General features: G+C 42.6%; 1 protein-coding gene across 7 annotated transcripts in view; it reads left to right on the top strand.

The window, feature by feature from the left end:
* The window catches only part of LOC118405865 (high affinity cAMP-specific and IBMX-insensitive 3',5'-cyclic phosphodiesterase 8B-like), a 47,005-nt gene that overhangs the window by 23,213 nt on the left and 6,339 nt on the right, over nt 1–17,453 (top strand). For 5 of the 7 annotated variants that reach the window (XM_035805679.1, XM_035805720.1, XM_035805693.1 and 2 more), the window contains 14 exons: nt 3,681–3,759; nt 5,679–5,816; nt 6,635–6,723; nt 7,175–7,241; nt 8,036–9,037; nt 9,552–9,597; nt 11,709–11,801; nt 12,609–12,679; nt 13,428–13,598; nt 13,840–13,891; nt 14,218–14,347; nt 14,806–15,004; nt 16,400–16,432; nt 16,751–16,848. In XM_035805679.1, the coding sequence (XP_035661572.1) occupies nt 3,681–3,759; nt 5,679–5,816; nt 6,635–6,723; nt 7,175–7,241; nt 8,036–9,037; nt 9,552–9,597; nt 11,709–11,801; nt 12,609–12,679; nt 13,428–13,598; nt 13,840–13,891; nt 14,218–14,347; nt 14,806–15,004; nt 16,400–16,432; nt 16,751–16,848 (2,268 nt within the window). Of the gene's footprint in view, nt 1–3,680; nt 3,760–5,678; nt 5,817–6,634; nt 6,724–7,174; nt 7,242–8,035; nt 9,038–9,551; nt 9,598–11,708; nt 11,802–12,608; nt 12,680–13,427; nt 13,599–13,839; nt 13,892–14,217; nt 14,348–14,805; nt 15,005–16,399; nt 16,433–16,717; nt 16,849–17,453 lie in introns of all 7 variants that reach the window. The other 2 variants (XM_035805711.1, XM_035805726.1) reach the window with 2 other exon arrangements.

Raw genomic sequence — 17,453 nt, 5'->3', positions numbered from 1 at the left:
CAGAATTGAGAAGCTTACTTTAGTATACTCCATATACCTCAAAGTTAAGTATGTCTCTTAGAAAAAATGCCTTGCAAGTTCTGACATCTTGACTTGAGAAGTCAACTTAAGCAGATATGTCATGTAGATAAAAGATTCAGTCTCATACTTATAGTTCAACATTGAAGTAAAGACAGATTAGGTACAGTCAAACCTGTCTATAGCGGCCACTCAAGGGACCGGACAAATTTGGCCACTATAGACAGGTGGCCTCTGTATAGAGGTGGAAACTTGTAGATAAAATACCCAAGGGACTGACAAAAAGTGGCCACTATGGACAGGTGGCCCCTCTGTAGAGGTGGCCCCTAATACAGGTTTGAATGTAGTTAGTTATAAAAAGATTGTCTAATATTATAATCATAATCTTTCCATCCTGGGATGGAAGTCTGCTAGTTGGGACGGACAGAAATTTCACCCATCATGTCCGTAAAATCTGAAATAGATGAAAATGAAAAACTGAAATCAACATCAGGGCACGGAATTCATTTTGGGGATTAGGTGCACTGGTGCACCCAGCTTAACAAATTGGGTGCACCAAAAAATTTTTGGGTGCACCACTTAAATTTAAGTAGAATGTCAAGAAAACCTGATAACAAAACTTAGTTACAAGCTACCAAATTCTTATACAAGTAACATGACAGACATTTTCATCATCTTTCTAACACTTAGATGTCAAGAATATCATGTATACTAGCATACTTGATATCTTTCCATACATAAACCTATGAAAAAAATTGGGTGCACAGTTCCAATTTTGGGTGCACCTGGGTGCACATGCACCCAGTATTTCGAGCCCTGAACATCAACAGCTCCCAAAACTGAGTGGGACAGAAAAAAATGATTAAAACTGGAGACAGCCCTGATTATAACTGAAAACCAACTGAAGGTTTATAGCATAAAGTACACGTGTGTGTTGGAAGGCCCAAACTCCACACGACCGCCAGTAACCTTTATCCCTTCATACTGGGATGGATTATGTTGTTTCCCTGCCTGCTCAATTGGGAAGGAATGGTGTGCAAGTGGGGGTTTTGGTCCTTTTATGATGAGGATATTTTGAAAATGTAGTGTAAAAAGTTGGGAATCTGAGGGGTCTATGAGTAGAATTCATTCTTTTTATACCACATGTAATTGGAAGGATGTTTGAGTCAGTTTTGAAGGGTCATCAGTAGTGGTGCGTACCTAAACTCAATTTCAGGTTCAGGTCCGGATTCAGGTCCAGCAGCTCAGGTTCAGGTCGACCTGTTTTTTTTGTCTTTTTCCAGTGCAAATTTCACTGTCTATGGAAGGTTTTAGATTTAGAACAAAAAAAAGGGAATATAAGTGACAGATTGCTTTTTGCAAGTCCAGACTTGGCTCCAGACATTTAGGTTTTTTTGGGACTTGGACCTAAACACTTTTAGGTCCAATTCCAAGTCCGGGCTTTAGGTACGCACCACTAGTCATCAGCATTTTTCATATTTGATCAGTCAAGACAGATTGGAAATATTGGTCAGTTATATAGTTTGACTAATACAAAATGTAATGTATTATAACTGAAAACCAACTAAGGTTTATAGCTAGTGTGTGTTGGAAGGCCCAAACTCCACACGACCGCCGGTAACCTTTATCCCTCCACACTGGGATGGATTATGTTGTTTCCCTGCCTGCGTGGGTTCGATGACCTTTTGGCTGAATTGCAAAGCACTTACGCTGGGTGCTAGCCAGGATTTTACTGTAATAGTGATGGCGAGGTAGTGAAGTGATCAATTGGGGGTATGGTGTGCATGGGGGGTGTTGACCCTTTCACAGTATAGAAAATGTAACGCTAGTTCACCTTTATCCGCGGGGTATATCCGTTGTGTTGCTAAACAGGGTATCCAGGGATATCAAGTTGACGGACGGTAGTTTCAAATTGTACTATTTTCAAAATATTGCAGTTTGAAACCATCATAATGTTCTCTTGATATCCCTAAACACATTGTTCTTAAAAAGAACGGATAAAGGTTACCCTACGGATAAAGGTGAACTAGCGTTAGGCAAAAAAAGGTGCGAGGATCTGAGAGGACCACAATTGTACAAAGTAAACTGAAATTCAAATTTAAAAGACACTAGGTGTCTTTCAATGTCAAACTTTAATGTTGTGCATAATAGATACATGTACATCTATCCTTCACTAGATAGGACAAGCAGTGTTTTTACTTCAATAGGAAGCAGGCTGAATAACAATTCTAACTAGAAAGGCCGACATTTGCTTAGGAGCAAATACAACATATTGCAATCCATCTTCATCCTTGAAAAAATCCCAAAATTCAACAATTTGAAGTAATTTTTGCTCAAAGGAAAAATGAAGTACTGTGGGCACTTGTCCTACACACCTTCATGCCGAATTGTAGGTCATTTGGTTTCAATATAAGGGCATAGGAGCCAAAAATATACATTTTTTAGTTAAAAATGGCTAAAAATCCCAAAACAACTCATTTTATAAGTGCTCTATGAAGAAAGTGTTGATGGGGTCCTGTTGTCATATGTCCAATTTACCTTTGTACCAACTTTCAGGTCATTTGGTTTACATACAAGGGCATAGAAGCCAAAAATATACATTTTTAGTCAAAAATGACTGAAAACCCCAAAATCACTAATTTTTGAAGTGATCTATGAAGAAAGTGTCAATGGAGTCCTGTGAGCATATGTTCAATGCACCTCTGTACCAAATTTCAGGTCATTTGGTTTTCATACAAGGGCATAGGAGCAAAAATATACATTTTTAGTAAAAAATGGCCAAAAACCCTAAAATAACTCATTTTTGGAGTAAACAATGAATAAAGCGTTGATGGGGTTCTGTGGTCATATGTCAAACTCACCTATGTACCAAATTTCAGGTCATTTGGTTTTAATACAAGGGTACAGGAGCCAAAAATATACATTTTTAGTCAAAAATGGCCAAAACCCTAAAATAACTCATTTTTTAAGTAATCTATGAACAAAGTGTTGATGGTTTTCTGTGCTCATATGTCCAATGCACCTCTCTACCAAATTTCATGTCATTAGCCTGTAATACCAGGGCACAGGGGCCCAAAATATACATATTTTGTCTAAAAATGACCAAAAACCCTAAATATCATAAATTCTAAGGCCTCTATCAAGAAAGTGAAAAAAACGCCTGGGGGTATTTGCTATTTCTACCACCCTGCCAAATTTCAGCTCATTTGGCCAAAAAATGAAAAAATCAATCCCATTTGAAGATTTGACAGGAGAAACAAAGGAAAAACAGTATAAACCCTAAATATCATAAATTCTAAGGCCTCTATCAAGAAAGTGAAAAAAACGCCTGGGGGTATTTGCTATTTCTACCACCCTGCCAAATTTCAGCTCATTTGGCCAAAAAATGAAAAAATCAATCCCATTTGAAGATTTGACAGGAGAAACAAAGGAAAAACAGTATATTGCATCCATACTATGTATGGATTGCAATATAACTAGAAGCTACTTGTATGTGACTCCACTGCCCACCCCCAAAAAAGTCTAGGGTCGGCAGGTTTTTGTAGGGTAAGTAGGGAAACAGGAAACAGGGACGTACAGAATGATGTGTTCACAAATATGTTTACATAATCTATATACATGTATTCAACGGTTGATCGCGATTTTATGCATTGTCCTTCCAGAGCCTGCCATGCCCTGTTCACTGCCATTGAGAATGTTTCTGAAGCCATTGAGATCTGTAACCAGGATCACCAACTTATGGTGAGTGAGTGTGTGTGTGTGTGTGTGTGTTTGTGCATGTGTGTGTGTGTGTTTGTGCATGTGTGTGTGTGTGTGTGTTGTGTGCATGTGTGTTTGTGTGTGTGTAATGTGTTTGTGTGTGTAGTGTGTGTATGTGTGTGTTGTGTTTGTGTGTTTGTGTATGTAATGTGTTTGTGTGTGTGTGTGTGTGTTGTGTTTGTGTGTAATGTGTGTGTTTGTGTGTGTGTTTGTGCATGTGTGTGCATTTGTGTGTGTGTGTGTGTGTAATGTGTGTGTGTGTTGTATTTGTGTGTGTACTGCAGTATTTTCAATATATATAGAAAATATATATAGAAAATATTTAGAATATTGCAGTTTAAAACCACCTTCAGACATGACATCCCTAAATACCCTGTTCTTTAAAACAACAGAATGATGTACAGTTACCCTGTAGGTCACCCCATGGATAAAGGTGAACTAGCATTGCCCTACTTGTATAAGTAGGTAAGAGACTGCAATCCTATTATTAAGTGTGTGTAATATTTCCTGTATTACTGCAAGGGTTTTACGTAATCCCCAGATTACTGTGGGCCTGAGCTGGGGCTAAGCCATGGAGATTAAATTGCTGTTACTGTAATGCAAGAAAAGTAGCTTCATTTATAAATGAAGGATGCCCCTTTGTTATCAGTCACTGGCCCAGATTTGCAGAATACAACAGCACAAAATTGTGCCAAGAGGTTAAAGGAAGATTCTTCCAGTCCACAAAATAGTTGATAGATTTTATTCATTTAAACTGTTAGAATCCATAGTTGTATGTCTTGAGCTTTGTTTCAACAAAAAGGAAATTTCGTGAATATTTGGTCGACCTCACTGACCTTCATCAGATGACCGATTCGCTATGCTGACTTTCTGGAATCCGGAAGCGTGATGACATCACGAGTGAATCGAATTAAAAGATAATCTTTGCAGGAAAACTCCAGAAATTCTAAATGATCTTAATAGTATTATTTTGGTATGTTGGTAGAGATTGGCAAAAGGAAGGTATATTATTTTTATGAGCCCCCTAGCCACTTTCTACGGTACTGCATCGAAACTTCCAGTTTTGATATCTCATGTTCTGAACAATCTGTGATCGCCGTTTCTGGTTGGTAGATAGCTATTGTGGTCGGGAACAAAAGGGACATAAGTTTGGGCCCTCTAGCAGCTATCTTTTGAACTGCAGGGGACGCTGAAGTCGCAAACTTTGAAAAAGGATATAAAGTCTTGTTAGTAGCCTGCCTAGTCCAGGGGTTATCGGCCCTGCCTCTGGAACTAGAAGTTGTGAGTTTGATTCTGTCTGTGTTGCTCAATCGACAAGCATGCTACCGGAAAGGGTTGCAGTCCTTAAGAAAGAACGTTAACCCGTGGTCCACTGTTCATTGTACTTGTCGAAAAGTGCTAGGGGAATTTCCCCGGTACAATGTACCTGTAATTTGATACTGTACATAGTGTCTGTCCTCTCTGTCACGACCAGTGGAAGACTAGCTCTTCAGTGAGTTAAAACTGGATAAAGATCACTTTTCCTTTCCTTTTGTTGGAAGTTCTGGATGCCATAGTTCATTGTCTAATTGTACCATAAGGAACGAATTGCGCTTTATGAACATTTCAGAAAAGAGTTCCCATATTTTAAACATTTTAATGCAACGGATAAATTTCTATTTTTGATGCGCCTAGATAAACTCTGTATATCAAACATTATCTGTTCTTATATTTACACCTGTACAAAGAAGCGAGAAGATGTCGACCATCCTGTTAGCCTAGTACCTTCAATTAGTTAAATTGTATCTTGTTGTCTCTGCATATGTCTGTTATGTCTGTTATCAGTGACAGGTACCTAGCCCGTCGAGGCATGAATGTACAATAAAGGTATTTCATTGTCTAATCACTGTTTCCTCCTCCAGTATGTCAACCCAGGGTACGAGCGGCTGACGGGCTTCACATCGCAGGAGGTTATCGGGAAGGAGAAGGGCCTTCCCAAGAGCGACAAGAACAGCCCGGATCTGCACGACGCCATCAACACGCAGATCAAGAAGGGCAAGGTGGGTGCCTTTTTAGATCTTATTGTAGCTGTGTGTGGCTGGGCAATGTGAAGTTGTAACGGGGGCCGCCCTAAGATGCTTCCTGGCCTAAGAAAGTAAGATACCATGGATTTTCACAAAACACTACAAATATTGGTCTTCAAATGTATGTGCTGCTTTATACCTTAGTGTAGCTGTGTGTGGCTGTGCAATGTGATGTTGTATAATCTTGTGATAGACCAATGCAAAATCTCACAAGAAGCTTTAAAAAATCGTCTCTGAGGCATCGCTGAATTCTAACACAGCTTTCAATAACCCACGAATGTCAGCCGTTGCCTGTAGCTTGCATAATCGCCAGGACGTCGGCTGAGCTCTTTTCTTGATTTGTAATGGGGGCTTATATGATGAAGATCACAACTTTGGCGGCATGTCAGGGGATTGGAACCCAGATCTTATGGGTTCTGGGCCATGCACCCAAACTGAGGAGTAGCCTGTGAGGGTCTTTGAAATACTTCAAAGAGGTTCCTGCAACTGCCATGAATAATTTCATCAGGCTGGATAAAGAGTCTTTTTACACAACCATTACCTTACTCCACCGACGTTTCGGTGACTATACATACGTAAATACAACCCGTTTGTCACCGCATCTGTAACTGTGAGCAGCGCCACCAAGTGCTGCAGTGCTTAATGTGAACCAGCAAGAAATGCCCTGATGAAGGTGACAGACTGTTACCAAAACGTTGGTGGAATAAAGTAACGGTTGTGTGAAAAAAGTGTCTTTTTTTATTGCCCCTGCAACTGATTGACAATGTGTTTTGTTGTTTCTTACTTTCCTGCAGAGTTGGGAGGGCACGGTTTATGACCACCGGAAAAATGGAGACAGCGTTCAGCAGCACATACATATCAGCCCTGTCCTGGGACATGGGGGGTAAGGCTACTTCTTGTGCTGTGCACTGCAAAGTATTTTGTTTTAGGACCATGTTTATTTGATCATCATCATATCGTTCCGTGCCAGTACTGCAGCCAGGCCACGGCCTTCTCGTTAGCTTCAGCAAGTAGATTTAATGGATGACGTCAGCGTGACAAGGTGACATTGACGTGTTTTGGGGCTTTGGATGTCGGATACTCTACCAAACTGTACATGTATATGCGCACTTGTTTGGCGCTAATAAACCAGTCATTTATTCAATTCAAACTCAATCCTTTGTAGTGAAATGGACCATTGACAAATTTTTACAGATAATTAGGTCCAGGTTCAGGTCCGGACCTGGATGTACCTGGACCTTAATTTTCTGTACCAGTTCAGTTCAGTTCATCCTCATCCTCTGTACCAGTACCCACCCCTATCTAGAACATTTTCCTTTTCTTTTTTTTTCTAGAAAAATTACCTACTACGTGACCCTGAGGAGATCGGCTGGGCAGACCCACACCTCAGGACCTCTACAGGTACGGGTAATGCTTCTGTCACAAGTGGGAGAAAAGGCTTGGGTTAGGGTTAGGGTTAGGACCTCATATCTACAGGTATGGGTTACGTCTCGGTAACTAGTGGAAGAAAAGCCCCCTCTGGGTAGGAATCTAAAGATTAAACTAATCTGGTACTCACAACGAAAAATGCTTGTAGTGAGAAGCATTCACCTGGCATCTGCCATGGTTTCTTCAGCTCTGAAGGGTAACGTGACCTGAGGGTTGGTGGTCACTTTCCTGGTAGATAACAGGCTTTGGGCGAGACCCCTACGTGGTATAGCGCTGGGGCCCACCAGGCTATTTTCGGGCCCCGGAATTCTTTTAGCTTGGAGTTAAGATCATCCTGGGACCTGTTGACTAGACGCTGTACATCTGTGTAACCCCATCAGGGGCAAAGTTTAGGGGGTTGGGGGGGATAGGCATAGGCGGGCATGAGGCTTCCAGCTTGGCACGTTCAAGGGCTCAACTGTGTGGGGCTGTCACGACAAAGGCATTGTTCATGGGGAAAAATGAAAAGTACTTCTATGTGTCTGTCCTGGCCAGTATGGGTTGCAGTTTGTGTTGGTGGCTGCCTCGGGTGTGCCCCTGGGCTGGTTTGAGAATACTAATAGTCTCTCTCTCTCAGTCAGTCTAATAGTGATATCAATCTTTAATATGGTTGTGGGATTATACCCAAAGTTACATTGTGGGTAGCATTGAAGATGGTCGTTTCACCTGAAATGTTTTATCTGTAGATTGTGATGGAGGCAGTTAGAAAGTGTTGTTGTGCTGTGTAGGATCAGGCGCAGGTCCAGGGCAAACAAAATGTCCCCACAAAAGACGCTAGGAGGAGGTCGCGCGTGAGTCAGGATTACGGCGTCCCCAAGTCCCGTAGGGACTCGTCCTTCGACGAGAGCGTGATAGGCATGTGGACGCGCAGCTCCATGATCCCAAAAGTCGACGCAGACGCCCTGCAGGCCTTGATAGATAAGGTGGAAGGGGGGCCGGCGCCACCTGGCACAGTGCACAGGAAGTGCACGAAAGAGGAGCTAGCTGGGGTCGCCCACTACGCGGCGGTCGCGGCCGTCACAGAGAGGCTAGAGCAGTTTGACAGCGTGGGAAAAGCGATGGTAGCTACCGAGGGTGATGACAAGAAGGCGCAGTCAGGGGACAGGGAAAAAGAGGCAGCAAAGGGTGGAGTAAGAGCAAGTAGTAAGGAAGAAAAGAAGGAGCTGCCAGAAGTAGGGAAGACTGAGTCAGGTGGTAGCAAGAAAGATGGAGAAGAAACTAGAAGGGATGGAAGAAAGGAGCAGGCAGAAGTAGAGAGAGCTGAGTCCGATGGTAGCAAGAAAGCCAGTAGCGATGGTGAAAAGAAGGAGCAGACAGAAGTAGAGAGAGCTGAGTCCGATGGTAGCAAGAAAGCCAATAGTGATGATAAAAAGAAAGAGCTGGCAGAGGTAGAGAAGGACGGGTCAGGTGGTAGCAAGAAGGCAGCCAGTCAGGAAGCAGTCAGTCAGTTGGCGGAAGGCAAAGAGAAGGATGCAGTAGACAGAAGTAGTAAGGATGAGAAAGAGCAGGCAGTGGCAGAGAAGGCTGCGACAGGTAGCGAGAAAGTCACCAGTCAGGAACTAGCAGGCAGTGATCAGTTGGAGGAAGGGAAAGAGAAGGATGTAGATGGGGATAAACAAGAGGCAGACAGTCAGGAGAAGGATGAGGGAACAGAGAAGTCCTCCTTAGCTGGTGGTTCTTATCTGGATGTCTGTGAGAAGGTCTACTTCATTGTCAGGGTCCTCATCAAGGTACTAGCAAACGTGTGTCGAGAATGTGTTGAGCGCTCTAGTTCACCTTTATCCATAACCTATATCCGTTGTTTTTAAGAACAGTATCAGTTGGGGATATCATGTCGACGAACGGTGGTTTTAAACTGCAGTATTTTGAAAACATGATTGCAATTCTTATTATTTACTTGACTGTGTTTTTTGTTTGTTTTGAGGAGACAACTTGTAGAGGTGACCCATCACCTGTTTTGTCTCACCCTCCATCTTTGTGATGGAAAGTTCAATAAACAAATAAACAAAACCGTTGACTTGAAATTCCTAAATACCCTGCATCTAAAAACAATATACAATCATGTATACAGGTTACCCCTTGGATAAAAGTGAACTAGCATTACAATATGTACAGATAGAAGTATAGATAGAAGCTGTCCCCAGCTTGAAGTTTGACTTAAGTTATAATTTTTTTTTCTAGTTCAAGTCTGAGGTTTCTTGTTGTATCTTGTACTAATTTTTTTCTTGGACTTCTTCTTTTCAGTGTATTGAGAAATTGAAGACAGATTCAGATCTACATTTGCAGTCAGGTGAGTGGAAGTTGCAGGTTGTGGATTGTTTCACTAATTCTGTTTCATGTCTTTTTTTAGCTTGGGTAACATGCATTGGCATAATACCGGTCATAAGCCTTATACCGGTCGATTAAAAATAGTGGAACTTAAAGAGATCTACACATGCAACAATAGTTATTTCTGAGGTATGCACACTTCAGACATCTAGGTGTCCAATACATAATTTACAAAGCATCGATAACAATGCATTCGAAGACAACAAGGCCAAAAGTTTTCAGGTCATTTTCGGGGCAGGCGAGCTCGTCGTGGGACAAACACACTATCACGTTCATCGCCAGATTTGTAGATAATAATCACATGTGCTCACGGCACAAGACGAGCATGATTCAACAGCAATCTTGAATTTCTTTTGGTGACCTACAACTCGTGTAAAAGTGTGAGGAACCGTTGCATTATCGCCCGGATCTACGGCTGAATGGGTCAAATTGAACGTACGCCGCCATTTTCCCGCCATTTTTGATGCTACGGCCAGCAGTAAAGTTTTACGTCATAGCGGTTGTGACGGACCAGAATTAAATGAAAATTCTTGTCAGTATACACCCATTTTCTCATGACTTTTTGTATGCTCATGCAGATTTTTGTTTTGTGCAACTACTAACAGGAAAGAAAGGAACAACAGAGGATGTATAAAGGTACATAGCGGCAGTTAATTGTGCCGTGTTCGTTCGACCGGTATAGTGCACCCCCTTCCAACCACGCGCCCGTTCTCCGTGCAATTCCGCGGTGTGTTTCAATTACGATATTATGTTTTTAGCAGGACCAGAGAGACAAAATAATTTACACAGAAGAAGTGGCAAAGGTAAGCTGTAACAGCAACATGTAACTGGAGAAAATGATGCGTTGATCATTCGCCAAATTAGCATTGCTTGAGAAATTGCAGTAAACCGACCGGTATTATGCCAATGGATGTTGCCATCCAGAAATGTTTGCTCGGGCGTTTATTATATGCTATATACAGTTGCTTCTCGCTCTGACATTTATCAAACACTTATAATATACAGTCGCTTTTCTGCTGTTCCATCTGGGATCCTTGACCACATTAACGTCTGTGATCCATGCACATGAGCAAATTAAGGAATGGGTTCAAATGCTTGCTCGAACAGGCGTTCCAACACCCAAAACACCCTACGTCCGCTGGCGGAAGGGCCTATTGTCATGGAACAAGCGCTTCAGAGCCCATTCCTTAATTCGCTCATTACCTGACGTTAGCACCAAACGGTTTGAATGTGCTGAACCCCCAGATGGGTAGCAGAGGCGAACACATAATAGGAGTGAACTACTACCAAGATGGTACCCAGGCTATGTCTTTTTGAGTTATAACTCTGAATTTTTATTATATCAATGTCCCAATATCTTGTGCAAACTGTTGTGTGAATGAGGGATGACTAAGTCATTTACACACGACCATGCACTACCTCTAACTAACTTTCAACCAATGAGAGAATTGGCTCTTCCTAAGGAAAACATTATAGTAGGCATTCTTTGATTGGCTGAGAGTTGGTTAGAGGCCATGCCCATAAAAGTGGAAACATCAGTCCAGTTTAGCAGGGCCTCCCCAGGCTATATTGTATCTTAATAGGCTCTGTGCAGGAGAATGGTCATCCCTATGTTCTTGTCCTCTTATTTAGGGCTCCAATAATCTTCCAATGTGTTAAATCTTGTACAACATTTCACTCCCTCACATTATCAGAGAGTAAACTTGATTCATAATGATGATAACAAGTTGAGTAAGGCTTGAAGCTAATTACACTAAGCTCGTTCACAGTTTGAACTCAGCATGCACATTGTGTTGTCAAAGTTGAAAGCCCTTTATTAGACATAAACATAACACATTCTAGACATGTATCAAGCATGGTCTAAACTAGAACTGTTTACATGTTAGGGGCCTTCACCTATGACCCAGTGCATGTGCAGTTCAGACTGTGGTGCAGCTTATTGTTGATGCCTTAAATCTATTCCAACATCCAGTGTGTGTTTGATTGATTGTTTCCACCGGTGTTGCACTGTTGTCCCTCTAATGGTTTTCTCTCTCTGTCTGTTTGTTCATGCCTGTTGGCCCACGTTTGTAGACTGCTGTAGGCGTAAGGGGTCGAATGAGTTTAACACTCGAAAAAGCTCGCTGGATATTAAGTCTACTCATTCCGGAAACTCTTGCTTCGAGGGTTAGTGATGTACCTTCTGTTGTCTAGATGTTGTGGTCGTGCACATTGTACATTGTATGTCTTGTAGTGTCATTAATCCAATAAATCAGAGCAGCAATCACCAACCCCGGTGTAAGCCCCCTGTCACAGGTAGCTGGCCATGGGCTCCCAACCCTCTCCACACCACGGTCTGGTTGAGTCTCGGGAGTTGGTTGACAAACTGGATACTTTGGATGCTTTATTTGTCCATTAGCTGACACACACAAAAAAAACTTGTACTCAGCTAATGCTCCTGGACATATGACATATGATGAATGCTTAATGTAGTCTTTAAAAGTCGTCTGCACAAGCTTTAAAAAAAAAATCAAAGTCTGGAAAATCATATTCTTCTTCAGAGGAGCGAACTGGAACTAGATTAGGATGGATTCCAAGCTACTTTGAACCCAGCACCAGCCTTCGTTGGGGAATGGCGGGGAGCAAAGTGACAGTGGCATTCGTAACCCTTTTTGATTTCAGGTCATTTATATTTTTGCTCCGCCCCGAGGTCAGTGCCGGCAGAGGTTAGGTTGGACACAGCAAAAAAAAATGACAAAATAGAAGCCCGATAAAAACGACTAAAAAATGTTTAAAAACGGCCGGAGCCTAACCTCCGCTTGGAGAGTAAGTGACAGTGGCATTCCTAACCCTTTTTGAGTTCAGGTCAAACGCCTTACCTGTTACTCCTCGACCGTATGGCACCACTAATGTTAAAAGTTTTTGGAGATCTGATGGCCATCCTTATGATTTGGCAACATTGTTTATTTGTGATGTTTATTGTTGTTTATTCAGGTGCCGGAGGCAGAAGGAGAGATTCCATAGCCAGGATACATGCCATGACCATAGAAGCACCGATCACCAAGGTAAGTAATGCTTCCACCTGTTCACATGTTCTAGATACACTATTTTACGTAATGAGCTATTCACATTTCTCGAATCCAATACAGCAGATTTCAAGAGATTCGATGCTACAGACAGATTTGCATATATCTTTGGATGCCACGACTCCCATAATGTAAAGATAGGCAAATATATCAAAGACTGCTTTGCTATTAGAAAGAATAATGAAACTCATGATTAGCCCAACTCGATTGTAACACTTTATCAAAGACTTGTATTAGCCCTTCTTGTTATGTTAATTAGGATATTAAGTCTTATTGTGTGTATAGACCTATTTTGTACTTTGTGTAATAGTCATTGCCATACATTGTACCATGTACAAATGTCGTGCAATAAAGTTCATCATTGGATCGCCTGAAGGAGGGCTGGGACCGAGGGCTATATGGAATACCCAGTGTTGTATCTTATCTATATATAATGCCAACCCGAGGAAACTCAAGTTTATCGTAAGAAGAGCAAAAAACGTGATGAGTCAATGCACATCACGTAAACATCAATTTGGGCAAACGGTTGAACAGCTGTTTGAATTTTCAACAGTGGTGCACGCAAGTGAGTTCCAATCATTTGAATCAAAGTATGGAGGTCTGGGCCGCACTGTCAAATACGGATTGGTCAGAACACAGATCAGTCAGTATATCACCGATATTGAACGTAAATACAGCCCAGGTATGATATAACTATGAATTCTTCTCTCTTACACTTTTTTCACAGGTGATCAACATCATCAACGCTGCTCAGGAAAACTGCCCCATCAACGTGGTGCAGGCATTGGACAAGGTGCTGGAGATCCTTCGCTCCGCCGAGCTCTACTCCCCGCAGCTCACCGCCACGCCCAAGGACAACGACCCCGTGACCTCTGACCTGGTGGAGGGGCTGATGACCGTGAGTTTGAGATCGTTGTTGCTGTTGCCATGGAGATTTCTTAAATTTTTTTGTAGAACCTGTTTAAGTCACATCAATTTGATCTGTTGGTTCTCGGATTAAAGAAAATAATATCCTAAACTGGAAAACAGTGTTTTATGTACTTTTTTCAATCTGTTCTTAAATCCAGTCTGGTTTTAAGCAAAAAGACAAATTTTTATCATGATTGTCTTGAATTATTTTTTTCTTATCTTTATCACAGTCTGGGAGCCGAAGAAGATACTCGTCAGACATCGCGCTATCCAAGAATGTCTGTAAGTGTTGTAAGGGCCTTGAATGGAGTCATTTTTTGTATGCTTGTAACTTTTCATAACCAACACTGTTCAAAAAACATTGAGCCAAAGGTTACTTGCATCAAAAGAAACTTACTTACTTACAACCTAACCCTTTATCTCCTCTTCTGAAAATTTGCAAATGTACGTGAGTAAAAGGAGATACATGAAGACCACCTGTTTGGTTATTTGTTTTTCTGTAGTGCAATTTATTTTTACTTTTACCAAGTGAAAGCAGATGAACTTTCATGGTCTGTATAGTTTGACATTGACTTTGACCTTGTCTTGCCCTTGGTGTGCCGCTGCAGTGCCCCAGTTTGTTCCCAGCAGCCCCCACTCCCACCTGCCGGACATCCCGCCCGACGTGCAGGCCATCCTGGACAAGGAGCCGCAGTGGGACTTCGACATCATCGAGCTGGAGAGAGTCACCAACAAAAGGTAATCTGTGTGTCAAGTATATAGTACAGTAGTTTAATCCCTCCAGCTACCAACATCCTACACACTGCAGTTGTCCCTCAGAGAAAGACATCTGGAGCGGCATAGTTCAAGTTTTAAACTTTTATTCAGGCTGTCGGCTTGAGGTAGTCCTTCCCCACATACTCTACTGATCTCTCTCAATGGATTGACTTCGCCGGTAAGCATTGCTCTGCTTCAGGTTGTCGTTTCCCACATACTCTTACTAGTAATCTGCGTTTCAAGTTTGCCTCTGAAACACGGACGATCACTGAGAAACTCATTGACAAGCAAACTAACATTACCAATGTGTAGAACTACCAGATTTACCGCAAGCTTATAACCACTGCGAAAGGTCCTTTTTCCCACTACTGCAAAATCAAATCCCCGCAAACTTAAATGCATTTACAGTTGTATCATGTCAATGTCTCTTCTCCCCTTAGGCCACTGCTGTACCTGGGTATGAAGATCTTCTCGCGGTTCGGCGTGTGCGAGGTGCTGAACTGCTCGGAGGTGACGCTGAGACTCTGGCTGCAGCTGGTGGAGAGGAACTACCACCAGATCAACGCCTACCACAACTCCACACACGCAGCCGACGTGCTGCACGCCACAGCATACTTCCTCGACAAGGACAGGATATCGGTACGTCTTCTGTTGTATGTTATAGTTAAAGTTAGCTTAGTGACCCTACCATTAGAGCGGAACTATCACCAGATCAATGCCTACCACAACTCCACACACGCGGCCGACGTGCTGCACGCTACAGCATACATTGTACTTCCTCGACAAGGACAGGATATCGGTAAGTCTTCTTAGCTGTATGTTATAGTTATAGTTAAAGTTAGCTTAGTGACCCTACCATTAGAGCGGAACTATCACCAGATCAACGCCTACCACAACTCCACACACGCGGCCGACGTGCTGCACGCTACAGCATACTTCCTGGACAAGGACAGGATATCGGTAAGTCTTCTCAGCTGTTTGTTATAGTTAAAGTTAGCTCAGTGACCCTACCATTAGAGTGGAACTACCACCAGATCAACGCCTACCACAACTCCACCCACGCGGCCGACGTGCTGCATGCCACGGCATACTTCCTCGACAAGGACAGGATATCGGTAAGTCTTCTGAGCTGTATGTTAGTCCAGTCAATCCTTCCCGCACCACACGGTAGCAACTATCTCCTAATTAAGGCCCTCGGGCCACACAACTGTGTGCAAAATACACGCCACGGCGTACTTCCTCGACAAGGACAGGATATCGGTACGTCTTCCGAGCTGTTTGTTACAGATTAGCAGCCTTCTGGTCTTTACACCCCGTTTCCAAGCATATCTGCCCAGCGGGTCCACATTGTGTTGTCCTTATTGCACTCAATCCAAGATTTCCTTGGTCTACCTGACCTCTGTTGCATGCATGGCAACCAACAATAGGTGATGGTGTTGATTCAGCAAAACCTAATTGTTAACCTACATGTAACTGTCTCTCCTCAGAACTTAAATCTGAAATTCTGTTAGTAAACCTTTAAATTTTGAACAGGGAATACAGCAATGTAATATCACTTTTTCTGGCACTTAAATGTCAACAGTATATATTGTGTACTTGACAAGTGTACGTACCTTTTAAGTATACAATGTATACTTAAAGGGTTGTGTAGGGCTGTGTACTTGCCATGTACACTTGCCAGGTGCATCTTCAGTCAAAAATTAAGTGCACAGTTCCAAAACTGCTTTCCCTGCTTAGCACTTAGCGTATGGGAAAGAGTAGTTGAACACATAGCACTACCAGTGGACTAGCCTCCTGCTGTAGTGATTGCACAAAATTGTGTGGCCCAAGGGCTAAAAAAATTGGAGATGGGCGCCGCCATACACACCATGGACCCTTGACTGATGTAAACTATCTCCCTGCGCAGGGCATCCTGGACAACATGAACAAGGTGGCAGCCCAAGGGCTAAAGAAATGGAGATGGATGCTTCACCACAAATGGTGTGAAAATAATCTTGACTTTTGGTTAATAATGTGACCTATCTCCCTGCACAGGGTATCCTGGACAACATGAACAAGGTGGCAGCCCAGAGTACAATCATAATGGTGTTTGGCCCAAGGGCTAAAAAATTGGAGATGGGTGCCACACCACAAATGGTGTGGAAATAACCTTAACCTAATTTTGATTAATGTGAACTACATGTATCTCCCTGCGCAGGGCATCCTGGATAACATGAACAAGGTGGCAGTCCAGAGTACAATGGTGTTTGGCCCTGAAACAATGCTGTTAGGCCCAAGGGCTAAAGAAATAGAGATGGTGGTGTGGAAATAATCTTGACTTTGGTCAATAATGTGAACTATCTCCCCGCACAGGGCATCCTGGACAACATGAACAAGGTGGCGGCACTGCTGGCGGCCGTGTCCCACGATGTGGACCACCCCGGTAGGACCAACTCCTTCCTGTGTAACGCAGGCAGCGAACTCGCCATCCTCTACAACGACGTGTGAGTACAGATGTCACCCTCTTAACCAGCTGATATTACCCTGATAGAACTCTGCAACAGACCTGAGTCAGCCTACAGATGTGCCCTATGTGGCCTGGACTGTCATTCTCGTATAGGACTTTCAACTTTACTTATTACACCACTTTGGAGGCTAAAACGCCTGAATTGAATTGGCAAATACAGTCATGACAGTCACCTATTACCCTACTTTCATTTGTCATCCTCTGTATTGTTATATGATTGTTGATCTGTCAACTATTTTAGTTAGTCATATGGACCCCACACAACCACGTGACTGCTTACCATATCCAGAGGCAGATACACCAGATAATACATACTCAAGCAAATGGATATGATTTTGGACCTTTCCTCAGCGTTACTAGGTAGTGGTTGCTACTTGAAACATCTGACCATTTCCAAAGTCATATCCAGTTGCTTTGAATGAGTAGCTCTTTAGCCGATATTGACTGAACCTGATGTAAAACAAATTTAAACATAACCATTTTGCATGGTTTTTGTAACAAGTTATTTATTCAAACAAAAAGTTTACCTTGTCCACCCACACCCACCACCTCCCATACCAGAGCATCTGGGAAGAGTGGCCA

Source organism: Branchiostoma floridae, chromosome 2 (genome assembly GCF_000003815.2).
Source record: "Branchiostoma floridae strain S238N-H82 chromosome 2, Bfl_VNyyK, whole genome shotgun sequence".
Taxonomy (NCBI): domain Eukaryota; kingdom Metazoa; phylum Chordata; class Leptocardii; order Amphioxiformes; family Branchiostomatidae; genus Branchiostoma; species Branchiostoma floridae.
The sequence above is the reverse complement of the archived record's forward strand: the minus strand, read 5'-3'. Positions and strand labels throughout refer to the sequence as shown.